General features: G+C 43.2%; 1 protein-coding gene across 8 annotated transcripts in view; it reads left to right on the top strand.

The window, feature by feature from the left end:
• tenm2a (teneurin transmembrane protein 2a) overlaps window positions 1–26265 on the top strand; it is a 207608-nt gene that overhangs the window by 170925 nt on the left and 10418 nt on the right. For 6 of the 8 annotated variants that reach the window (XM_067598778.1, XM_067598779.1, XM_067598780.1 and 3 more), the window contains 18 exons: window positions 2705–2827; window positions 4310–4536; window positions 5178–5373; window positions 7007–7108; window positions 7583–7777; window positions 9265–9465; window positions 11229–11414; window positions 16823–16969; window positions 17308–17518; window positions 18438–18557; window positions 20252–20513; window positions 20797–21064; window positions 22275–22418; window positions 23103–23352; window positions 23744–23764; window positions 23909–24138; window positions 25415–25569; window positions 25877–25978. In XM_067598778.1, the coding sequence (XP_067454879.1) occupies window positions 2705–2827; window positions 4310–4536; window positions 5178–5373; window positions 7007–7108; window positions 7583–7777; window positions 9265–9465; window positions 11229–11414; window positions 16823–16969; window positions 17308–17518; window positions 18438–18557; window positions 20252–20513; window positions 20797–21064; window positions 22275–22418; window positions 23103–23352; window positions 23744–23764; window positions 23909–24138; window positions 25415–25569; window positions 25877–25978 (3140 nt within the window). The remainder of the gene's footprint in view (window positions 1–2704; window positions 2828–4309; window positions 4537–5177; window positions 5374–7006; window positions 7109–7582; window positions 7778–9264; window positions 9466–11228; window positions 11415–16822; window positions 16970–17307; window positions 17519–18437; window positions 18558–20251; window positions 20514–20796; window positions 21065–22274; window positions 22419–23102; window positions 23353–23743; window positions 23765–23908; window positions 24139–25414; window positions 25570–25876; window positions 25979–26265) is intronic. The other 2 variants (XM_067598777.1, XM_067598781.1) reach the window with 1 other exon arrangement.

Genomic DNA, 26265 nt, shown 5'->3' with positions numbered 1-26265 from the left:
CAGTATTCTCTCTGTTCCTCTCTCCTCCTCTGCTTCTCTTCTCTCTGAGGTTTGGAAACGCAGCGTGTTTTCTCCAAGAGCTCCTGACCGTTGCCCCCTCTCCGAGCTCGGCCACCAGCTCCTCCTTTTCATCTCCCTTGTCCCTCCGTCCACCGGTCCGTCCGTCCTCTCCCTTTTTGTCACAGGATCACGTGTTCCGTTGCTGCTGTTTCAGATGCTGTCTTTTGCAGATGATACTAGCAAGCACTTTGCCTCTCTGAATTATGCATCAAGATTACATAAAAACCTCATGAAGCAACTGATCTATTTTTAATCCCGCTCGTTCGCTTGTTAAACCTGCTTCTCTGTGATCTTTCGACGCGCGTGTGCGTGTGTACATGTGTGTTTTTTTGTGTGCGTCTGTTAAAATGAACATGAGTGAGAAGACAGAGATTAAAAAGGAACACAGCCCAAGTCAGACTCTCTTGTTCCCCCCCGGGTGTGTCAGCTGAATTAAATTCAGATAGACTTTATTGGCATGGCATTTAATAAAGCCTTCCAATGCAGCTTGAAAACAATAATTACTGTAATTATGATCCGAAAGGAAAATGCTTAAAATTTATGGCAACACAAAGCTAAATTCATCAATTTCAGGAGTTACATTTTGGCTAAAATTACACTCTAACAAAGTTAGAAGTGGTGTTAAAATGAGAAATGGTACTTGTAAAGAAAACGGTAACAAGTGTGTCTCTTTGTGTCTGTCTTTCTTTCTCTTTTGTCTCTCCTGCTCTTGTGTCTTGCTGCAAAGAAACCTGTTGACAAAGTGTTGCATTGGCTTTTGTGCTCTTGTCGCCAAGGAGTAAGAGTGCCATCTATTGGTCAACTTTTCACAACCACCCACAAGAGAGAAAAAAAAAGGGGGGGAGAAAAAAAGCTCATGCGGAAAAACCACACATGTGCGCAGACCCTCAAACACACACACACACAAATGAACAGATATACACAGCAAGCTAAGTATAAGGCTGTCTGATGTGTTCTTGGGGATGACCTAGATTGAGAGCCCCGTCACAATAGACCCACTATTGCTTACTGTCTCCAGCTGATTCAATAGGTAATCTTTCTATCGACTTCTCCCCCCCGTGATACCATCTTTGCGTGTGCGTGCGCTTGCATGTGTGAGCGGGTGCATGTCTGCCTTATCTACAAGGAAGGACAGGCAAAGATAAGAAGAAAAGAAGGAGAGGGATGAAGGTCAGTGCAATGAGAGAGGAGAGGGCAAGAGGTGGATATAAGAGAAAAGAGACGAGGGGAAAGGACACTGTAGTCTCTCTGCTTCTCTCCCTTCTTCTCTCTGTCTCTCTTGTTCTCTATAACAACCCCTCGCGCCCCCCCCCACCCACCAGTGAAAAATAAAAAAGAGCTGACAGTTGAGGCCGGGCAGTAGCCGAAGTGTCAGCGCTTTCCTTTGACCAGGAGTGAGGGTGGGGAGAAAAAAGAGGGGGAAAGAAAAGGAAGAAGAAACATAAAAAGGAAGAAACAGAGAGGGAAAGATGGGACATCGGGTGTGAGAATTAGTCTGCCCCAGCAGCAAATCCTGAAACTACATCCCCCTTTTTCTGCAACTTTTACACTCATCCCTGTGTGTGCAAAACCCGGGCAAGTGGAGATAGAATTTGAGATTGATTCCCAGGCTTCAGATGAAGGTGTTATAGGCTTGTATGTTGGGGATAAAGCCAATGCTGAGAGGCATGCAATAACACCTACATAATACACAATACATACGCATACATCTATGCAATGTGCGTACTCTGGAAGCTTTCATGTATACATACAAAGCTGCAAGTGAATAATTCCTTTTCTATAAAATTGCCTTAAATATTCAGACATGAGCAGATGAAACATCTCCACTTTTCCACTCAAGAGATGCTTCAACATTAGAGAGACTAAAACAATAATTTGCCTGTCACTAAAAAAAAAAAAAAAAAAGAAAATCACAGAACTTTTACTTTTGTGTACAGTAAGAGAAGTGACTATTTCGCTTCTGTTTCTCTCTGTTCAGTGTTTTTTTATTTTTTCCATTCTGTTTCCTCTCTCCTGTTTTTTCGGGGGAGGAGATGCTTGGCAGCGGGCTAAGCAGAAAAGAGACACGGGGAGAGTAAAGAACTGACAAAGTGAAGAGCGAACACACTTGTGCAGTCTTATAGGCCTACCACCAACACACAATAACATAACAGAGGACAAAAGATGAGGAGAAGGGAGAAGGAGAGTCATCTCTTCAGAGAGCAATCTGTCACTTGCTCTCTTGGAGATGGTGGAAAGGCTTCTAAATAAAAGCAGGAGGAGCTGTCAGGTTCAAAGAAGATTGTGAGAGGTTGAGGGAAAGACAAAGAAAGTGAAAGACAGAAGGATTCTTATGGTTTTTAATTGTCTGTTTTGTAAGACTACAGTTTTGTTCTGAAGGTTACCTGTCACTTTGTTAACAGTCCCTTTGATTGATATGCACTAAAACTAAATAAAAGTAGTATTCTATAAAAGCAGCACTGGTTGCCATATAAATGACAGATTCGACTTAGAGGGTTGGCCTCCTGTATTTCACTGGCTTGATGAGCTTTCAAGTGTTTTTTTCTTACACCAGACTTGTAGACAATCCACCATTCAAGTCATAATATGTCCCCTCTTCTCCCTCCCTCCTCCTCTCTCTCTCTCTCCATCCTTTTGTGCGCAGCGATCAACTTGCTTGGTTTGACATGGCAGCTGAAGCCATCCGACGGCCCGGTGTTAAACAACGGACTGGGAGCTGGTTTGCCTGTCAACAGTGATGTGGCCACGCTGCCCTCTGGAGGCAGAGGTATGAACTACAGTACACGCCCCCACATGAAAATCCACAGAACCGCCTGTAGCAGTGGATACTTTACAATGCAAAAATAACAGTCTATAAGACATTAAATCCTACGTGTGAACTAAAAGGATTGGGCTGATTTTCTTATTGTCAACAAATCCTATGAAAAGGCCAAAAGCCAACAATGAATTTAAATCTACTAATAAGTATCCCTGATTCATCCTAAGCCTATAGATCATTCCTCTGTGACATTCACCTCCATTGTTGTCTAAAAAGAATGAAAAACACATCAATGAACCACACTGGGTGACGTGTTCCTTCATTAGGATGAACATGGGCACCGAGGTTTATTTTGAATCTCATATACACTGTCCTGGTGCTGTAAATACTAACTAGCATGCCACATGTGTATTAATCCACATCTGAAAGTAGTCCCCAAGAAATACCCAATTAACAATATTTTTGACCCGTTTTTAAAGATGTATGTCTTCAGTAGGGACAAACTGGCTCAGGCTGAGTGCCTCAAACATAGTAGAAAGTCAGAAAGTATTGAAGAACAGACTTACACATTGTTGATTTTGGTCTTTTTATGGGATTTGCTGAAAATACAAGAAAAATATAACACCACCCTTGTCCTTAAAGGCTTTTAAACGCTGTTTCTGCTGTGCAACATATCATAACAGTCCAAGAGATTTTTTTTGCACCCAAATAGGCTCACACCAACTAAAATATTTTCATTATTCATGACACAGTACTAGCTGCTATCAGTATGTGCTGTTTAACCACTCCGCTGAGTTGTGTCGAGCTAGATTTATCGTCTCAGTCTGCAGCGAAGTAAAACACCAACTGCAAACCTCCCCCCCCCCCTTCTCTTTTTCAAGGCCCCCATGCGGTTTTCTATCTATTCTTCTTTCAGTCGTTCGATCTTGCTCTGTAACACACACACAGCGTGTACTGTAGGTACGTGTGGGCTGCTGCTCTGTGTCTGTATTCAGTATTAATGAGAGGACTGTTGTGTTGTGTTCCCCAGCTGTCTAGGCCAGATGCTGCTGTTGTTCTTCTCATTGTTACTTTTATTTCTTTGCTATTCTGTACACAAACGCTCACACATTCACACTGAGTCTTTTTCTTTCTGGGCCCCAATACTCTACTGTTAGATGACTGACCTGATTGCAGGATGCTGTGTGTTTCTGCCTGCGTGCCTGCCTGCATGTCTGCTCGGAAAGCTCTGCCCTGCAGTTCTATCAGCCCCCCCAGACAACAAAGCCCACAGTCTTGCAGGCTTTGATACAAAGGCATCATTTTGCATCCCACTGTTACATGCAACAACACAAATTTTAGCATACACTGTGGGTACACAGTTTGCAAAGTTAATGGTGTTCGTCCTCTACTGTTCAATGACTGTGAATTTTATAGCAGATTATTTCCAGTAAACTGTGATGATTAACTATTGACTCTGACAATCAATGCCTATAATCACAGATTATGCAGTTTCTTTTCCCCTGGCTCCAGGTCCGTGGGCAGGCCGGAACAGCAGTATAGACACAGGCAACATCGAGGTCGGGAGACGAGTGACCCAAGAAGTCCCCCCAGGAGTATTTTGGAGGTCCTTGCTCCACCTCAGCCAACCCCAATTCCTCAAGTTCAACATCTCTTTGGGCAAGGATGCCCTGTTTGGAGTGTACATTCGCAAGGGCCTGCCTCCCTCACACGCACAGGTAAAATCTGGCCTTTGTAGTGGTGGGCTAATCACAGAATTATCATTTTATACATCAGTATGTCTATCTTTGTATTGGTCAGCTAAATTAGTCCCTTTTTATGAGAGAATACATTAAGAATACTTGCTTGTGTCATGGGACATTTTTAAATTCATTTGTGATTCATTATAATGGTTGTTTGAAAAAACTCATTTAATTTATGATTTACACTTAATTAAATCTCACAGTAATGTAACTTTTACTGCCTCTTATTAATTAGAACCTACTCAATTAACAGCAGATTTGATTTGTAGAATGGGGTAATTGCATCCAGATAACTGTTTCACTGTATGACCTGACTTAAGCTTTTAAAAACCATGACGTTATGGCTACTGTGCTCCAGTAAAAACACTCCCTGCAATATTTCCAGTAATACCAAAAGAATGACAGCCTTCAAGGATCTCTCGGTTGCATTCTTCATCCTTCCCTGGCAATTTACAGCCACACTTACCTCCCCCGCATCTCTTAATCTTCCTGCATATACAACTATGGGTCATTTTTCAAAGTCGAAAAAGTGCCACCACAGCACTTCATAGTTGAATCATAGATTCCATACTCTCCCTCTTACTTCTACTCAACTTTCCCCACTCTTTCTCTGGCAGTATGACTATATGGAGCGGCTGGATGGGAAGGAGAAGTGGAGCGTGGTCGAGTCTCCACGGGAGAGGAGGAGCATCCAAACTGTGGTCCTCAATGAGGCGGTGTTTGTCCAGTACCTGGACGCCGGTGCCTGGCACCTGGCCTTCTACAATGACGGTCGGGAAAGGGAGACTGTTTCCTTCAGCACGAACATCATGGGTGAGGCAGCATTTGTAGCTGTAGATGGAGGTTGCAATTGGAAAAGGCAGTTGGGAGGTAAAATGAGATTAAGCCAAAGCATTTAGAAGATGGAAAGAGAAAGTGAGAACAGAATTTTAGTCAAAAAGTGTTCCTCTCAACTTCTCAGTGATTTTGCACATTCACAGGGTGCAGAAACACCAGCAGCATGTGCACAATGTTGCCACTAACAACACCACTGTAGCAACATTGTCAAGGAGGAAGGACCACTTAGTGAGTTAAAATATTTCTGTTTGCTGAAACGTGAGATATTGATAGCATGGATTAAAAAAAAAACACACAACTTAATATATCAGCAAGTTAGAATAGCTTCCATGCTGTACAGTATATGTTTGTGTGAAGAGGATATAAATCCGCCAGTGAATAGTAATGGAACAGATCTGCAACCAGAACATTGTGTTTCCAAATAGAGCACTGCTGTAAACCTGTAAATTGAATGTTTTTAGGACCTGAAACAAAGCCGCAAATAGTTTCAATTGTGTACAAGGCACGAGTGTGAGAACGAGGGGTGTGAATGGGAAGAGTCAAGCAAAGTGAAAGAATCCTTCACTGTCAACATCTCGCAGTAGAGCTTTCAGCAGTAGTGGAGAGGAGAGGAGGCAGAGGCGGCAAGGGCAGAATTAGAGTGAGTAGTGAGAGGGGGAGCTGGTGGAGAGACATAATGGGTGGGGGCAAAGCCAGAATGTAATGAAGTGGAGTGAAGGATGGGAGGAGGAGCTGAAGAGGGGAGCAAGAGAGAGGGTGGCATTAGGGTAAGAGGAAGACAAGGGGCTTAGATTTTGTGGGGGGGTGGGGGTGGGGGAGTGAGGGGGTGGGTGGCTGAGGACACACAGAGAGAGGAGGGGAAGTGTTTAAGAGTAAAGCAGTGTGGATAGTCTGATTAATGATTTGTGTAGAGAGAGGGGAAGCTGGAAAAAGCATAAGGGAAGGAGGGAGAGAAGTCCAAAATGCTTCCTTCATCATTAGCACTGACCCTCTTCCTTCCGTTCTCTCCTTTTCTAAGTGGGTTAAGTGGCACTAAAAGGTTGATAGAAGACATAGCCAGAAAAACACAAAATGCAACTGCTTAGTTACACACAAACAACCACACCTGGATGAAGTATTAATGACCTTGGTGTGCTGGAATGAGGGGTGAACAACCCAAATGAAGGGAGGGAGGTTAAAAAAAAAAAAAAAAAGGAAAATAGAGCCAGAATTTTGAGGAGTGAGAGTGAAAGAGTAGCACAAGTGTTGGAGAATGTTAGTGTAAATCAGAGGGAGTGCTTCTTTTCTGATACAGCGCACAGAGAAATGGAGGATGGGTAATGGATGCCGTCTGGAGGAATCATATTCAAAATGCATTCCCTCCACACTCTGAAAAATGCACTGAAAAGGAGTGCATGGTATCTTTGAGGAGGGCATTTGCTTTTGAAGTCTGTGTGACTATGAGACTCGGAGTGCCTTGACTCGTTTTTGTAGTATCTTAAAGAGTGAATGGTTCCAATGATTTAATCGAATGCTTTGATGCTTGCCATCAAACTCTCTCACCCTCCCCTCTTTCTCTCTCTCTCTCTCTCTCTCTCTCTCTCTCTCTCTCACTTTGTCTTCTTCACAGATTCAGTGCAAGAGTGCCCGCGCAATTGCCATGGCAACGGAGAGTGTAATTCTGGTGTGTGCCACTGCTTCCCAGGATTCCACGGCATGGACTGCTCCAAAGGTATTAGTTGCTTACAAATGTGTTCTTCTGTCAGAAAATTCTGTCGTCTCTGCCGTCTAATTAGACAAGCGGGCACATTTCAGCTCCATGCAACGTGAACAGCAGAGAGCAGAGAGGATTAAGAGCGGTAAGATGGCGCATGGCCTTAGAGCCGAGACAAGATGACTGATGATGAATGGCAGCTAACCCCCTAGCTAACGTCTCCCTGGCTCTGTGCTCACCTGGGATAGACAGCTTTGATGAATAGTTTAGTTACTTCTGCCTGTAATTACTCTTCATGTCATCGCCACTCTCCAGCCTCTAACCACTCTATTCACCCTCCTGCACAGCGGTGGTGGAGCGAGGAGGGTGTGGGTGGCCAGTGTGGCTTTTCACTGCTTTGAGAATCTCTAAAAAGCTTTCTAATTGTTTGTTTCCCTCCCCCCACAAAAGGTTTAATTTCTCTCCCCGTCCTCCCCTCCTCTGTTCTTCCAGCGGCGTGCCCAGTGCTGTGCAGCGGCAACGGCCAATACGACAAGGGCTCCTGCGTGTGTTACAGCGGCTGGAAAGGACCCGAGTGCGATGTCCCCGTCACGCAGTGCATCGACCCTCTTTGCAGCGGCCACGGCACCTGCACCGATGGCAACTGCGTGTGCTCCATCGGCTACAAAGGGCAGAGCTGTGCAGAGGGTGAGAGGAGACAGAGTTAATGGTGTGGTGATCCTGCAGGATGTGTGATGGTTTAATGTACGTCAGGGTTTTTTTTTGTCAGCCGGTGCATCTGTACAGAACATGCTGTGTGTCAGAGTGATTATTTTGAAAGAAACATGAATGTCTGCAGCAAAAACAAGCACATCTTACATATACACACTCCTCCTAACTCCAGCTAGACAGCTCATCATAGCGTAATCTTACCCTGAGTGAGTGGGCCTTTCCCTCCATATATACAGATGAAGTATGATACGGCAGTCAAACACATCAGAGATTTTATTAAGGGATGAAATCGCTTCTATTGATCCCGGTTAAGAAGGATCAGCCCGCCACATTCTCGGTCATCAGAAAGATGGAGAGCAAGAGAGAAAAAAGGAGCTGGATAAAAGATGGCGAGAGAGTCAGGGCAGCAGTGAGAGGTGAATATGTATGAAGAAAGGGAGAATTTGAATAAGAGAGAGAAAAGGGAGTGCAGCATGCCAAGGGTGAAGATGAAGAAAGGGGGAAGAAAGACAAAGGGAATAAAGGAGGAGTGGCAGACAGAAGTCAAGACACAGGACTAGAGAACAAGGTCAGCATTTTCTCCCGCTCTTCTTTTTTTTTTTTTTCTCTCCATCTCCCTCTCATCCAATTTTTTTTCCCTTCTCCTTTGGTCTCAAATCTGATATTCATCACAGCAGAGTCCCTCAAACAATTTACCTGGAGTGCCGGCGACATGAAAATCGATAACTGTGATCCACCGTTTCTGCCAGGCAAACAGAAATGGAGGGCCGAGGTTATGTGCGAGCGTGTGCATTTATGAATGTGTGCGTGCAAAAGGGTGCGGTGGGGTCAATCATGCCCGAGGAGGGGAGAAGGAGGAGGGGTGAGAGAGGTGTCAGACAAAGAGGACGAGGAGAGAGGGAGAGAGAGAGAGCGAGAGCGACCGGGACAGAGCAGCGAGAGGAGGCCAGAGGAAGAGTGGGTGGGCGCTTTGCCGGGAGGAGGTAATTTGTCAAATTGGTTTTCACTCACTGCTTGGACTCGGAGCTGCCTGTCAACCTGGCAGACTGACATTGTCAGATTCTCCCCCGTGTATTAGCACATACGCACATACACACAAATGCATACATACACAAGCTCATGCACAGAGACAAGCGCTCACACTGAACGACGTGTCAGCGAGGCTCGCTGCTCTTTCGGAGTACAGCACGTTTGCTGCTATGCCCCAATTATAGACTCAGCTATTCATTATTGTGCGCTTTAATTGCCTTAGTAATATGTCTGGTAATATTTTCTTTTATTTCATTATCTTTTCGTGTACACAAAGAATGAAAATACGTCCTCTGTCACGTCTCTTTTCTTTTCAACCAACACATAATATTTAATTTGTTTCTACTATCAGCTCTGATGTGACATTTTCTTGCTTGTGTTGGTGTTGGTTTCTTTGTGTTTTTTCATGTCGATGTTTCTTCTGCTTAATGCAGTGGATTGCCTGGATCCGACGTGTTCCAACAATGGCATCTGTGTGAATGGGGAGTGCCACTGTAAGCCAGGTTGGGGAGGGCTGCACTGCGAGCTGCCCAGGGCCCAGTGCCCAGACCAGTGCCACGGCCATGGTGCCTTCATACCAGACACTGGGCTGTGCAGCTGTGACCCCAACTGGATGGGACCTGACTGCTCTATGGGTAAATATGACTGCACAGCTAGTGGTTCTACTGCAAGAGTCAAATACATGGAGTAAAAGAAAGATGGAGTGTGGGGTGTTATAGTTGGGGGCTACCGACTACCCGTGGGTCCTAACATATTTTGTGGTCCCCTAGGATACATGGTTAAATAGTTTACTGTTTTATTATTTCACACTGTTTTGGTTTTCAAAATGCGCTTGGGTAAAATCTATAAAACCACAAACAATGCAACTTGCTCAGAAACAGGATACAAAAACAGTTCTGTTACGTGCTATTATGTAAGCCAAAGTAGAGCAGACAAGAATAAAATGTAGCCAGATACATAACAACTAAACAACCACAACTGTATAAAATCATCCCTCTCAATGGACTGTCAGCGATGGTTATGTCAGCCTGTTATTATTGTCAGGGCAGTGCTCAAAGCCTAAAATGGGCAAGGCAAGGCACTTTTATTCATATGGCACGTTTCATTACGATGTGCTTTATAGTGCATTACAGCAACAACATGTGACATGTTAAGAAGATTAAACTGAATAAAACATAAGAAAATGCAACAACAAAAGAGAAGAAGAAAAAAGAAAACACCCACAAAAACACAGAACAGACACAAACCACAAAAACAGATCCACACACATAATACACACAATGTGTCACAATGAAATGTGATTTCCAGATGTTTCAGACATTCAGTGAGCACATGGATGTTGGAGATGTGTTTGAGTTGTGAATAGTAACACATACCCTTCATACCCTAAAGGCTCCTGGAGTCATTTCCTGTGAATAAGTCTCATAATTCCTACATCTAGGTGCACCACTGAATGGAGTAAAAAAGGAGATTGGTTGTAAGAGGAGGTCTTGTTTAAATGCTTTTTAAAATACTGAACTTGTGTGGTTATGTATTTCAATAAAATAAAGCCGTTCAGCTACCATTGTAGGCTACAGTAGGAGAGACAGCAACCAGCCTGCAACACCTCCCGTCTCAGGATCACAAACAGAGCTCCAGCGTTTGTTATAAGAGAAGCAATGCTTAACTTTAATAAAGACAACATTGTTCCACGCTGCAGGATGCCTCAGCAAGTGTGTATCAAAACATCTGTACGAACTACATTCCCAGCACACCGGGGGTCGGGAGCACATGAGCGGAATTGTCACATCTCACCGCATGCGCCACCGCTGCCTGCAACATCTGAGCCTTTAAACAGAGACTGTAATGGAGGCTCAGGAAATAAACGCTGTCTTCACAAAGCTATAATCACTGATTTTAACTGAGGGTGCGTGGTGGAGTGTTGTATTTATTGTAATGCGGATTTGATTGTTTTTGTTGCGCAGCTTTGGAGCTCTTGCACTTGCAGGGGTGATTTGACATCGCTACTCACTGTCACATGAAGTCAGACACAGCAGTGATTGTGTGGTTTGCAGGTTAAAACTATTAATTTGGTTGGATAGTGAACGTTTTTAGACATCTTGGTTACATATTAACACTTTCATTTTCAGGTTGGTTCGTTAGTTAATTAGAAAATTCTTTACATTACAGAAACACAGAAAATATGTTTGATTTAGCTTAAAACAATCGGTATAACTAAGTAACCTATACATCTAAAAAGCTGAACTTTTAAACCAGATTTTGCACATCTTGATATCCTCTAACCTGCAAATCACCATATGTACACATGACAAACAGAAACCTACAAAAAAAACACCACCTTTTAAATCAAACTTCTAAGTCCAAAAATAATGTCCTAAATCTTTCTCTCCTCCTCCAGAGGTGTGTTCAGTCGACTGCGGGACCCATGGAGTGTGCATGGGCGGAGCTTGTCGCTGTGAGGAGGGCTGGACCGGCGCAGGCTGCGACCAGCGTGTGTGCAACCCGCTCTGCATCAAACACGGAACCTGCAAAGACGGGAAGTGCCAGTGTCACCAGGGCTGGAACGGAGAGCACTGCACCATCGGTAAGCACACCTGCGTATTCGTGTGTGGGTGTGTGTGTGTGTGTGTGCGCATGTGTTTGATGTGCGTCAACACGTGGGTGCTCACGGAAACACCAGCACCCACTCAGACTACACTGGCAGCTCCTTTCCACTTTGTTAAAGGAATGTGGAAATGAGAAGTGGAGGAAAAAGAAAAGACCATAGGGAATTGAAGAGGGGGGCTGACGAAGGAGGTGGGCGAACAGAGAGGAGAGGAGCAGACAACTTAGAAGTGGGAGTGGGAGGATTACAAAAGAGCAAGATTTAGCTGTATTTAAGTTGCCTGTCAACTGCAGACCCCAGGAGTCTTAGTTTCTACGGCCTTTGAAACACCAAAGTTATGTGATGAAAGGTAAAACTTTTCACCTCACTGTGATCAAAAATATCTCTCACATTGTGTGTGTGCGCGCGTGTGTGTATGCATGTGTGTGTGTGTGTTGTGTGCACACAGTTGTGCTAGTATGTGAGTGTGATTCTGTTTTATGTCAATCACTGTCTCATATTGACATCACTGTCACTTTGGATGGATGAGTGCCAGATTCCTTTGATTCACCCACAGTGTTTTGAGACACAAAGTCTCGTTTCCCTGTCAGCACAAGCACTGTGATTGCTATCTGATACACACACAAACAAACATCAAAACACAAAAATACCAACACATGTATATGCATACACACACACGCACTCCAACACATACATAAGCACAGGGGAATAACAGTTTATGATCTCCCCATTTCCCCCATCAGAAAGTAGGGCAGCTTTGACTGCAGCATCAGCCCAAGATGAAAGAGTTGTCAGGCCTCAGCTTGGCGCAAAGCACACTTCACTAGCACCAGACACTCTCAGTGTTAGCTTGCCTGTTGTTCATTTCAGCTCTGCATGATGTTGCTTGCATTTATTAAAAAAAAAAAAAAAAAAAAAAAAATACTCTCCCCATCTCTTACCTTTTGCACGTTTTCTCCCACTGCAGACCATGGGAGCATGGTTGACAAAGCAGGTACCGTATCTGACTCTGGTGTTTTGTTTCTTAGCCTGTGGTGGTAGAAGCTAGCTGCTGCATTTGTGGGTTTTGGCCTGGCTTGGCTCTGTAGACTCTGTGGTGCTATCTGTCCGTAGATTAGGGTGCCAGCCTCAATGATAACTCCCTACATGTAGCGCACTCCCGTTTTACAGTAGTGCGCTACAGCAGGGTTTAGCTGTCATTGAGCCTAGATGTGTTGTGGGGTATCGTAGAGCCTAGTGTGGTATCAGCAGTGTCGAGGGGCTGTGCTGTGAAAGTGTGGATGTGCATGCGTGTGAGCGTGTTCTTCTCCCTATTTCTAATGTGAAATTTGAAAAACACAAACACATAACTCTACTCAGGTATTCTAGTCATGTATGGTGTAAACAGCTGCTTCACACGAGGAGAAAATGATGAAAGCCGTAAAGAACTTTTGAGGTAATTGGTGAATTTCATAGGCCACTGATGCGAGGCCTTAATGCGGTGTCAAAAAAAAAAATACAGAGTGTGTGTGTGTTTACATTTTGGGTATTTGTGGCAACAGTCGCAGCCATGGTAGACTGGCTAATACATTTATTTTGCGTGCATATGTGTGCGTGTTAGAGTGTGTGTGTGTGTGTGCATGTGACTCAACAAGCATACAGTATTAATTCCAGAATTTCTATCTTTTCTTCAAACCCGCCCGCTCCAACCTGAGCCAAGAAAAAAAAAAAAAAAGAACAACCGAACAGTTTAGTCAGATCACCAAGAGATAAACAGAATCATGACTAATGTTAAGACATCACTGCAAACAGAGAAGAGAGAGAGAGAGAGCAGGTCGGGGATGAGTCGTCTCATGCACAGCAATAATGCTTAATAGATAGGCCCGCAGCTGAACCTCTGTGTGGTTACACAGAGCAGCACAGATTGCCTGACAGTACAGGTCCCCGGAGCACCGTTGAGAGTGTCCTCTCACCCTCTACGCTTAATGGAATAGCTCTCATTGTTTTATGAAGAGCCAGCCCGGGAAAGAAAAGGTAAAGCGCAGGGTTAAAGAGGGAGCAAAAGAGAGCGAGAGGGATAGCGAAGAAGAACAGATGGAGCCAAACGGATACAGAGATACAGGTCAAAGAACATGCGGGGTAAAGCAATCGATGTAATTTTTAAGGTAGCTTATTAACAATAGGAGGAGTAGATGAGTAGTGGGTTATCTGAGGAAGTGCAGTGTTATCTGATCCATCTATAAGCCGTGGTCTTGGATTTATGCCTGTGACCTTTACTTTATGACCTTTAGAGCAGACACGGCTGGATACAAGGGGAATGAAGAGAATGGTGGAACTTTTTTTTTTTTTTTTTTTTGTCCCGACTTACTTTCTTTATGCACTTTGTTCTCATTCTTTCTGTCCCTTTCTCTATCTCTGTCTGTCCCTCGCTCCTTCCTCTGAGTCTTACACAGTATCTTTCTCTATCCAGTCATATAGCCCGACACCCACACACACCGCACACCACGCAAGAGTGTGTGTGCTGACCCATAACCCAAGGCAATTTCTTCTCCTTTTTAAGGGGATTTTATCAGAGTCCAACTACATTAGTTGGGAGGGTAGACTTAATAGTTTCTGAAATCCCACTTTATTCTAGTTAGTATGAGGGGGTATTGACTGGGTCCTGGCATTAAAGAGAGAGGAGCCTCGTGCCGGCCTGCCCAGGCAAGCCAATCAATGCCCACTATGGATTGTCCTGTCTGGGTGCTTCATAAGTATTTGGCTGCTTTAAATGGCAACTCCATTTAACAGGCAATCACTGCTAACTGCCTTTGTTCCCTGAGCTCAATACTCGGGGACAGTCTATTGCAGCCTGACTGTTAATACAGCATCATGAGCAGTCCCCTGATGCAGAAAATGGTAATAATTAAAGATAAAAACCTTTGATTTGATTCCTCTTGTTGAGCTAAAAAAAAAAAAAAAACGTGGTTAAGCTTCTCCTGCCTCCCCTCCTCCCCCTTCTCCTTGCACCCTCTTCTCGGGAGTTCAAACAAGATGGCGTGCTGTCTTTTTCAAAGTCCTTTGCCGACTTTTCCTCATCGCCTGGTGGTTGAGACATATGATAAAATGCCAATCGGGGTGAAATGCCTGTTAATTTAGCTGCTGCCACGGTTTAGATTGCACTATTTGTATTCATAATGCATGGCTTTATTGATGCTGCGATTTGTTAGAGGGCAAAATCCTACAGTGCAACTTGAGTGAAAATATGTTCATTAATCTACTGAGCAGGACTCAATGAAAAGCATTTCATATTCATAATCTCTTACTGGGTTATTTTGTCCTTCTCACTCCGTGTCTGCACACTACTACTAAGTGGGAAATGTCAGGTCATATCTCTAGGGTGTGTCGTGCTGGGGGTGTGTGTATGTGTGTGAGTAAGTAAGTGCCTTTGCGTGCATGCATGTATTGTTTTATCAGTCAACTCTGTCTTTGCCTACATCTCCCCTGGGTAGACTTAAAAATGTCGCATCTCACTCCCATATTTATTGAAGAGGAAATCACTGTGACAAGTTTGTTTTGGGCTCTTTGTGCTGCTGGAGGAAACATTGTCATTGTGTGTCATCATGCCTTTTCCCTCTGCCTGATAGATTATAATGTGGCAAACACAGTCTTGTGTTAGAGCTAGAAAGGTGTGATTTAGAGTGATCTGGGAAAAAGACAGCCCACGAGTTAAAGGCTTTTTGCATAACATTTTGAAAAAGACGTAAATGGGATACATTGTTTCACCATGCTGCAAATTATCAACTGGAATACAAAAGATATACTGAGCTTTCAGAAACAAAAGTATCTAAAGATTTTATTGATGTTCAGCGGTTTGTTCTTGTTTGGCTCCAATTTAGTAAAATCACTCTAATATAGGGGGAATAGCTTGACATTTTGTTAAATCTTGTTTAAAGCCAATAAGCATCATTAATCAATTTAGTCAGTTAATTGATATATTTGGTGGACAGAAAATTAATCAGCAACTATTTTGATAATCAAATCATTGTTAAAATTTAAATTTTTCAAGCAAAAATGCAAAATGTTTGCAAGTTCAAGGCTTTCAAATATGAGAATTTGTTGCCTTTCTTACTGTTGTGGACTGTTGGTTGGACAAAATAAGAAAGTTGAGGGCGTCACCTTGGACTTCACTATTAGTTTTATTGACCAAATGATTCATGGATAAATCATAAATGAATTAATAATAAAAAATAATCATTAGTTGCAGCACTAGTTAGATGAGAAGACTGACATCACTCTCATCATTGTCCATCCAGTATGACAGACGATTGGCTTAGGCTAATTTAGCCCAAAGACCAAAAATGGGGAAACAGCTAGCCTGTAGACAAGAAGCCAAGAAATAGTTAAGCACATAACCCCCCCTTAAATCCACGAATGGTCATTTTTACACTTTTTCTTACAGATTTAACAAATGGGACTCAGTATAATGTGTCTATAATGTGTTTTACATGACTATCTGTTCTCTCTGTTTGCATTCTTTATGCTTAGTTAAGCTAACCAGCTGCTGCCTTCAGCTTCATATAAAACAAATAAATATTGAAGTATTCCCTTTTCTGTACCATATGGTACAAGCAATCAAAAGTTACCAGATAATGTTACTTTGGCAGAAATGTCTTGGCCCTCTGTAACTGCAAAATTTCCTCATCCAGACTGTCTTTAAATATCTGCTTTTCTCTGCCTTAAAGTCACTCTTGAGTTGAGGGTGGCCTTGCTATGCTAGTTATGAAACTTACTTGACTCCAGGGCCTTAGATGGTAGGTGCTTTTTTGTATAAACCAAAATGCAGGTTTATTAGTTCATAGACTGCCACCACCCAAACACACACATACACACACACACGCACGCACATACTCCGTCGAACATAATCTCATTCTCTCATGAGAAAGCATTACTCTCAGGCCATCAGAATCCCATTACCTACACTGAATCATAAGTAAGAGCGAGAGAGAAAGAAAGAGAGAGTGATGATCGGGTGGGGTTCTATCAAGTAAGTGAATCAAGCGATCTATCCACTTCTGTTCACACATACACACACGTTAGCAGCCATCCAAAAGGTGGAGAGACATTTGTGTTTGATGGGAAGGTGTGCATGGAAATTGACCCGCTGAATTAAATTGATTCTTGAACAGTCAATACGTACAGTATGCTACCATGTGGTTATTAAATTGAGTGAGACTCATTGGTCTATCATAACCATGTGAGCATGTGTGTGTGCGTGTAAGACCTTGTGTGTGTGTGTGTGTGTGTGTTCATTTGGTATCATTGATGATAAAACAGAAAAGCATCACCCTGCTTCTCTCCCATCATCCCTCCCCTTTACTTTCCTCCTCACCTCCCTCCCCGTCTCTCCTCGTGTCCTCTCCACCCAGACGGCTGTCCTAACTTGTGTAACGGGAATGGCCAGTGCACCATGGGACAGCAGAGTTGGCATTGCGAATGCCAGACAGGCTGGAGGGGCCCGGGCTGCAGTGTTGCCATGGAGACCTCCTGTGCTGACAACAAGGACAATGAAGGAGGTGAATTGGAGGGAGCAGGAGAAATTTTGGGGGTAGAGCTGCTATAAATGCAGAATTCCACTTGCAAAAAAGAAAAAAAAAATTGCTTGTGGAGGGAATAAAGGACGACAGAAATAGAAGAAGAAGAAATATAATGAATTAAAACAAGAAATAGAATTAAGATAAAGGTCTTGAGAAGAGCCCTCACTGGGGATGACAAAATTAAACTTTCTCTGGTGAAAGAAACAAAGATTATCAAAATATTAAATCAAGAATGGAAGAAGTAGTGATTGCTTTTTTTGCATTCCGCACTGCTCTTACACCACCACCTCATTATTGCTCTTTCCTATCTCTCTCAGATGGACTAACAGACTGTATGGACCCAGACTGCTGCATCCAGAGCCCCTGTCAGAACAGTCCACTGTGTCGGGGCTCCCGGGACCCTCTGCTAGTCATCCAGCAGAGCCCGACGTCCCAGCCCCGCGTGCGCTCCTTCTACGACCGCGTCAAGATGCTTGTGGGACGGGACAGCACCCATATCATCCCTGGGGAAAACCCGTTCAACTCCAGGTAAGGCTGGGAGACACAGTGCAAACTCAGGCATACGATCACACATTATTTATGTCCATGACCCTGATTATTTGGAGCTATGCCTCCTAGTCCAGGATGAGTCAACAATAGTCTTTTCAGATTTCACAGAAAGAAGAAAAGTTCATATATTCTCATATAAAAATACTCAAAAATTCCTTTTTGGACACATACCTAAAGATAGCAGATACAGTAACTCAGGAGCACAGGATAAGAACTTGAAAATGTATTTAATTTTAATTATTTAGGTATAGAGTATGTTGTGTTTTCATCGAGTTGACCTATAATGTTTAAAAAATGATTCTACAAGCCTGTGAAGTTGCATTTTAGAGAATACCATCACCTTGCTGCTACTTTGAAGGTTTGACATCTATATGATGCACAAATATTAAATAAACTTCAGAAAGGGTTTGTTGAGCTTGCCAAGATGCTAACAAAAGCAAGAGACAAGGGCAAGCTAGGACGAGATCCTCCACAGATTGAGTTGGGCTTTGAAGCGCTGTCCATGGTGCTGAATCCTGTCTGCACACATTTACACATGCGAACATCAGACAGTCTCAAAGAAATAACTTATCAAAATGACGATACCCTGAAATGTTTAAATGTTATTCTATGCGTGGCAGTTCTTACAAACACATACACATACACACGGTAAACATACACACATATCCATCTGCACTGTCATGGCTTGTTTACATGATTGACGTGAGCTAATCTAGATGGCGGGGTTGCTGATTGTTTCTAATTAATGAGTGGTGGAAGACCAGAGCAATAAATGAACAGGCAAATTGGATGATTGAAAGATGGAGAGATTAATCAAACCAGATGATTGATGGTTAGAAAGATTGGGCTGATAGATTGACTATCCCTGCCTCACTCTGTCTCTTCTGTCTTCTTCCAGTTTGGCATCTCTAATCCGGGGTCAGGTGTTGACTACAGATGGAACCCCTCTGGTGGGGGTGAACGTGTCTTTTGTCAACTACCCCCACTACGGATACACGCTGACACGGCAGGATGGAATGTATGTACAACAGCTACCCAGCACTCCTTGCTGAAAACTCTGAAACTACCTCACCACATTGGCTCTATGATTGGATTGGATTGGATTAGATTAGATTAGATTAGATTAGATTAGATTAGATTAGATTAGATTAGATTAGATTAGATTAGATTAGATTAGAAAACCTTAATGATCCCAGATTAGATTAGAAAACCTTAATGATCCCATGAGGAAACTTGGCTGTTGCAGCCGCAAATAATTAGATACAGTGAGGAAGAACGTTTTAAATAAGAGCAGAGTAAATGTATTTAGCCAGAACAACACAACTGAGAATTGAAACACTACAGTCTCTTAAGTGAAGATGTATTTATGTAAATGATTAAAAAAAAACAAAGGAAAAACTATGCAAGGAAATATGAAAACTACAAAATGCAACAAAGAGTTCCAGTCATAGAACAACTGGTGGAAACTCAGCTTGTTTTCATAATTGATCATCTTTAATGTCATGTCATATAATTTTAAATAATATTGAACTTCCATTAAAAAATACAGCGCTCTGGTAGCACATACCATATAACCAAACAGGAACCATCCAGCAGGGGACCTTTTGTTACGTGTCGTACCCTTTTGTTTCCTCATTGCCTCTACTGTCGGCTAACCAAAAGGGTCAAAAATGTAAAAAAACAAAAAAACAAACAAACATGTATATGTGTAACAATATGTGAAACCAAAAATATTAAAGAACTTAACAGCCTTGAAATCTTTTTAAACCATCCTTTGCTTTAATAGCCACTTTCCAAACACATTTGGTTAACTCACCTGACATGACTTTCTATTTCTTCTTCAGGAATTCAAGTTTCCTTTGGGGAAAGTTTTAGAGCCTCATGGGCTGCTTTAATTTGACTCTTCTCTTGAATTTTTCCTCTACATGTTATATTATGGATTTAAGTCTGGCTGACGTCCATAACATGTTATTTCAACTTTGGATTCATCGGTTCTTCACACTGACCTCCACTCATTAAATGTGCAGCTTCTGTGTTTCTTGTCTCAGGTCTTTAAACACTTTTCTCCTCCCCTGCAGTTTTATCAACCGTTCCTTTGCAGTATTTTCCTTCTAGTTAGGCCAAGCTGACGCTGAAACATCTGAACTTCGAGTAACATAATAATAATTGACCTTGTATTTCAGGGGCAGTTGCTCGCCCGTTTCACAGACTTGCGACTTGAATGAACATGCTCTGATGTCCGTGCCTGACCTTGTTTAGTCTTGATGAGGGCTATTTTCTTCCAGTTGTTAGAGGCTCTTGGCCTCAGCAGTTCCACAATCTCTTGCTATTTGCCATGAGAAATTACAAACATGTGTATGTGACCTATATCTACACTAATCATTAACCCACAGATGTTAACCATAATTGGTGACAAAAGGTTAAAGGAGAACGTCTAATAAAATCACTTCTGTTCTGAGACCAGTGTTCTAACATTGTGTTATTCATATTTCAGACATTTCACTGATGTCTAGACTGACTGTCTAGACATGTATAGAAAATGATATAATGTGTTTATTTCAGGTATTTTTTTGTTGTTATTTTTTTTCCACCTAAAGCAGTGGAATAAATGTTATATTAGAAGAAGAGAAACACTGACAGTGTATGAGTCCATCCACCACAGCACTCCCCATCTGTACCTCATACCCATCCTCTTCTTGCAAACCTCTCCAGGTTTGACCTGATAGCTAACGGTGGTGCATCACTGACTCTGCGGTTCGAGCGTGCCCCCTTCCTGAGCCAGGAGCGCACCGTGTGGCTGCCCTGGAGCCAGTTTTATGCTATGGACACTCTGGTGCTTAAGACAGAAGAGAACACGATCCCTGGCTGTGACCTGAGCGGCTTCGTCAGGCCTGACCCTCTTGTGATTGCATCCCCTCTCTCCTCCTTCTTCAGCTCCAAGCCAGGGGAGAAACCCATCATACCGGAGACACAGGTGCAGTACCACTGACCTCTGGCAGCCGGCTAATCTTCCTTCTGGTTCCCTCGCGCTCTACCCACTTTCCTGTATGCCCATCTTTTGTAGCTCTCTTTCTCCTTTCGCTTCCATAGTTTTCCCCCCCCATTTGCTCCCGCTTTCTCTATTTCTTTATTTCTTCTATTGTTTTTTTCCCCTTTTTGTCCTTCAGCCGTCAGTGGAAGCGTGACCCCCATTACTCCCTCTCTCTCTAATCCCCCCTAATCCCTCTTTCCTGTCATCTCCTCTCTTTGTCTTCCAGGTGCTGCATGAGCAGATCGAGGTGCCTGGCACAAGTCTAAAGCTGTGCTACCTAAGCTCCAGGACCCAGGGTTACCGCTCCCTGCTCAAGGTGACCATGACCCCAGCCGTGGTGTCTATGGGCCTGCTGAAGGTTCACCTGATGGTAGCGGTGGAGGGCCACCTCTTCCAGAAGTGGTTCCACGCCTCACCCAACCTGGCCTACACTTATATTTGGGATAAGACTGATGCATATGGACAGAGAGTCTACGGGCTTTCTGAGGCTGTTGGTGAGTTTCATCCAGGGAGAAGGGCTTTATTTTTCTAACCCTGCACTCATTGAGTAGATTAGAAACTTTGCCAGTAAGGGAGCACTGGCTATGACAGAGGGGGAGAGTGCTAATTAGGGAGCTTGAAGGAGAGATTATACACCCAGAAACCCAGCCTCCATTCACTACGCGGTACAGCCACAGTTAAGGGCTTTTTTTTTTCATGTGTCTATTTTTCACTGGGGCTGTGTGTGGTTCAGCCATCCAGCCGTAACTGTGGTGAAGGGTTATTAGCCATCAGGGCAAGTTAGCAGTAGCTACTGGAGCAGCAAGCAGGAGTCCAGGGGAGCCTCAGTGCTATTACATTCTGCTGTCACAGTCGCTCACAGATGCTGTCAACCAAACGCTGTTGTCAGGCCACAGATGCAGTGGACATCTGGGGCTTCTGTGTGGACTAAAATCATAAGGAGCATACTGTTTGGGAAATTACAGACACTCAAAAATTCTCTAAAGTAACCGTAATCTTACATTTCCCAAAGAATGTAAAGCATCTACGTGGTTTAATATCAGGTTATGTTTTACTAACAGTGGATACCGGTGCAGGTATGCTACAATATTGTTTGCAGTAAAGCTAAAAAGGTGCTGGCAATAGCACTCCAGCTGTGATTCATGTTGGAGTTGATGTGTTAACACACTTTTCCTTTTAACAAGTGGGAACACAACAGCACACACACACGCATGCACACATACAATACATACAGGCACTCAAAGACACTCAGAGTATTCTCGACATATCCACCTCATCTCAACACACTGTCCATACTTGTATATTTATCATCATTTATCGTCTGAGACTGTTGACATGTGCACGATTGGTGCATAATGTTTCCACCAGCAGAGTTTTCTCTCTGGCAACCGGTGTGGCCTGTAGGTTTGAAAGGCCCACTGGGCAATCTGTCCAATTAACAAGGTTTTTAATTGATTTAGCAGCATGTGAGAGTGTTAGTTAGGTGTTAGTGCAGGTTTTGGTACAGGTGCTAACTAGCTTCTCTGTGTATCGCACGTATCACAACTTAAATTAACTTAGGAGGTTATGTTTTGAAGAAGTTATTTTAGTTTATTCTAATTTTTTTTTTACATGTTTTGTATTCTCTGGTCTTATTTCATCATTCTTTATGTGTCTGACCTCTCTTTGTTTCCCTATGTCCCCCCAAACTTTTCCTACATGCAGTGTCGGTGGGCTATGAGTATGAGTCCTGTGCCAGTCTCATTCTGTGGGAGAAGAGGACAGCTATCCTGCAAGGCTATGAACTGGATCCCACCAATCTGGGCGGCTGGTCACTCAACAAACACCATATACTCAACACACGCAGTGGTATGAATACACACATATGCATATAAATCTGCACGGACAGTTTTTCTTCATTTTCCCTCTGGTTTATATTTAGCCATTTCCCCATTTGTAGCAGGTTTACAGTACTGTATATCTCACTAAACTTGCTATTGTCTTGGGATGGGTGTAGCCCACACTAAGCTTCTTGTGTTTCGCATGGAGTTGCCAGGCGTCTCTTTTTACCTGTCAGTGAGGATTTTCACAGGAAGAGCTTGTGTTGTCTCACCTAGTTTGACTCACGCATCCACTCACGCCAGATCTACTTAGTAAACATGTGTACCGACCAATCAGCAGCAGCCATTAGTGTAGCGGCAGGGAGTCTCACCTCCTTTGTCCACATCACAGCTACACAGTAGACTAATGTTTGTTTTTTTCCTGGAAGTAGTGCACTGCTACACTGTTCAACTTACTTAGCCACCATAAAGACTGATATTATGCTAGAATGATAGAAGGTCACTAACATCAGCTGTTCATGAAAGACTGGTAGACAGAACACACACATAAACATACTGTATGTCAGTAAACTGCTTTTTTTTAATCCTTGTGCATTTTACTTTATAACAAAATATATAATCCACCAGCTTCTGCTGCATCAAAGATCCTTTAACTGAAAAAAAAAATCTACCTATGCTTCTCTCTGTCTTTTCTGTCCTCTCTCCTGTCCAGGCATCCTTCATAAAGGAAGCGGGGAGAACATATTTGTGACCGAGCAGCCCCCAGTAATCACCAGTATCATGGGAAACGGCCGCAGGCGCAGTATCTCCTGCCCCAGCTGTAACGGCCTGGCAGACGGCAACAAGCTGCTGGCACCAGTGGCCTTGGCCATGGGCATCGATGGCAGCCTCTATGTCGGGGACCTCAACTTTGTACGCAGGGTCTACCCATCTATGAACACAACTGGCATCCTGGAATTAAGGTAAAAATCAATTATGGAGAGGAAAGGTGAGGAAAGAAAAGTAATTTTTTTTGAGGTTGCAGGAGAAATAGTAATAGAAAAAAGAAAAGCTGATTAGATGAGAGTAAGAAGGCAAAAAGATGAGTTGTTTGCAGTACATAGACATGTAGGATTGCATCCTCTCTGGAATAAAAAAAAAAACAAAAGAGGTGAGACACTGGGGATGACAAGATTGAAGCAGACTTATACACTGCGCCAGATACAATTTCTCCAGGGTGTTTTTACCTATGTTTAAATTTTGCTGTTCACACCACAGGCAGCTTTGTGTGTCTCTCTGTAGGCTGCTCTCTACAGACTGTGTGAATTAACATTTGGTTTTTTTTGTGCTTTTATCTCACTCACTCCTTTGAAGGAACAAAGATTTCAGACACAGGTAAGATGCTCATAATGATAGATTCAAAGTTTTGAGTGAACATTCCAGCAACAATAGAGAACGTACTTGAATCCGCCGTCATCCAAAATATAAAACCAAGCTATTCACTGACATTACAATCTTTTTCTTTTTCTGTCCCCGCAGTAATAATCCAACCCATAAGTACTTCCTGGCGGTGGATCCAGTATCTGGGGCATTGTTCATCTCAGACACCAACTCCCGACGAATTTACCGCGTTCGCTCATTAACTGGTGGCCGGCTGCTGTCGGACAATGCTGAGGTTGTGGCTGGGACAGGAGAGCAGTGCTTGCCCTTTGATGAACGCTGCGGCGACGGCGGCAAAGCCACTGAAGCTACGCTTATGAGCCCCAAAGGTGAGCCACAGAGAGGAAGTGCAATGAGGCCAGACGGGTCTATAAACTATGTACTTAGTCATGATTACAGAACCGCTATTATGTTAATTTATTGTGTTTGAGTTCATTCTTCAGTTTTTCATGTAATCAAATGATGAATGAAGATAACTGGAGGGTAGTGGTTTTCATTATTTTCATTTCTTGAGAGGTGTTTTCTCAGGCGGACTTAGACATACAGTAGATCATGAGCTGCAGTTCAGTGCACAACACATGTAAATTATAGGTGCTTTAAATTTTTCTTGATCAGAATATCTTTTTTTTTTTTTTTTCATCATGTGACTCATCATGTGACTCAACTAAAGCAGGACAGGGACAGAAGGAGGTTATAAACCAGGTTAATGTTAAACTTATTAATGGAATTATTTTTGTGGATTATTGGATCTTAGAACATTGTGACACCAAACTGTCAAGGATGTCACACTGTCACATTTCCCGTCAGTGACACAAGCGTGTGCACATGTGGAACCGTAGATGTTAGTATATATACAGTATGTGTGCGTGGGTGTGTTGAGATGATGTTTGTGAGCGACGATGGGAGAGGTAGAGGAGAAGAGAATGAACCACTGATACACTTACCTGTCACACAGGCAAAGCCAGCCAGCGCACATCAGCTTGCCCTCTCTCTGCCTGTTTCTCCTCTGTCTTTCTCTCCCTTTCTCTTTCTCTCTCTCTCATTACTCTGTGCCCTTCGCTGTATCCTCCATCTGTTGTTGTGTATCTCAGTGCATCTAGAAGTTATTTTGGGGCACAGTTGCCTAGAACAAACACACCTGTCTGAATTCCTGCTGCCTGTTAGACCGGCAAGGCTGACACTGCACCGCTGGTAAATGATAGAAAGAGAGAGGAAAGAAACAAATGAAAAGCAGAAAGGTGGGGGTAACAAAAACAAATGCAGGGAGGGGACACCAAGGAGGAAAGTGGAGTCAGCGCTTTTTCTTTAAAAAAAAAAAAAAAAAATCAGTTTGCAGTCTACCTGTCCTCTTGGAGGAGCATCAGCTCAGCTCCACATCCCGATGACTCATCCCAAAACTAACACTTCCCTAACAGTTCAGTACCCGCTCCATCACTTTCTTCCCTCTCATTCGATGAAGCATTGAGCAATTCAGCTTGTCAGGGCTGCTATATGTTCTCAGTCAGTGGAAAGAGTGAAGTTTAATTGACTTAAAATGTCGATGGGTTGCCCGCACTGTTATGAATTATGAGTCGTCATTCATGGTGTTCATCTCCGCTTTGACAGGTATCGCAGTGGATAAAAATGGGCTGATGTACTTTGTGGATGCCACCATGATCCGTAAGGTGGACCAGAACGGCATCATCTCCACTCTGCTGGGGGCCAACGATCTGACTGCTGTACGGCCACTGAGCTGTGACACCAGCATGGACGTCAGCCAGGTAAGAGAGTTAGGTGGAAGTGAAGAAGAGACAAGAGGTGATGGCGTGATAGATGATGGCCTAACAACCCCATGAGTGCTGAGCTATGATGATTGTGTGGACAGCAGCCAGCCAGGGGGGTCAGGGAGAGACTGATTTAGGGAAGGATTAAAGTGTCCGTGGATAAATGGATGGATCAAAAGAGAGAGCGGACTGCAGTCACTTAAAAAAATGAAGAGGAGACTTGTCTGAGCCTTGGCATCCTTTCAAAACGCCTCCATCAGCATGGATATAATCTCATGTAAAACTTCTTCTATCTGCCTACCAGGTGCGTTTGGAGTGGCCTACGGACTTAGCAGTGAACCCCATGGACAACTCTCTATATGTCCTGGAAAATAATGTCATCCTACGCATCACTGAGAACCACCAGGTCTGTACCACAAGGCTGGATCACCACTGCAAAACCCCTTACAGTGGGTACTCACCATAGGGTTTTGACAGGATTTTATCCCAATTAGGCTCTGTCAAGCCAACTTAGAAGTAAAAGTTCAAATTCTAACATAGTTTTGTCATGCTAAAAGTTTTGCAGTGGTGGCAACATTACTGATTAATTAGCTCAAGGAATGTTCTGCTTTCTGGACTTTAGTTAAGTGTTATCTGCACTATTTCAGTAGCTAACCAATGCTAACATCTCTACACATTTGTGGAATTATTACT

The sequence above is a fragment of the Thunnus thynnus genome, chromosome 9 (genome assembly GCF_963924715.1).
Source record: "Thunnus thynnus chromosome 9, fThuThy2.1, whole genome shotgun sequence".
Taxonomy (NCBI): Eukaryota; Metazoa; Chordata; class Actinopteri; order Scombriformes; family Scombridae; genus Thunnus; species Thunnus thynnus.
The sequence above is the reverse complement of the archived record's forward strand: the minus strand, read 5'-3'. Positions and strand labels throughout refer to the sequence as shown.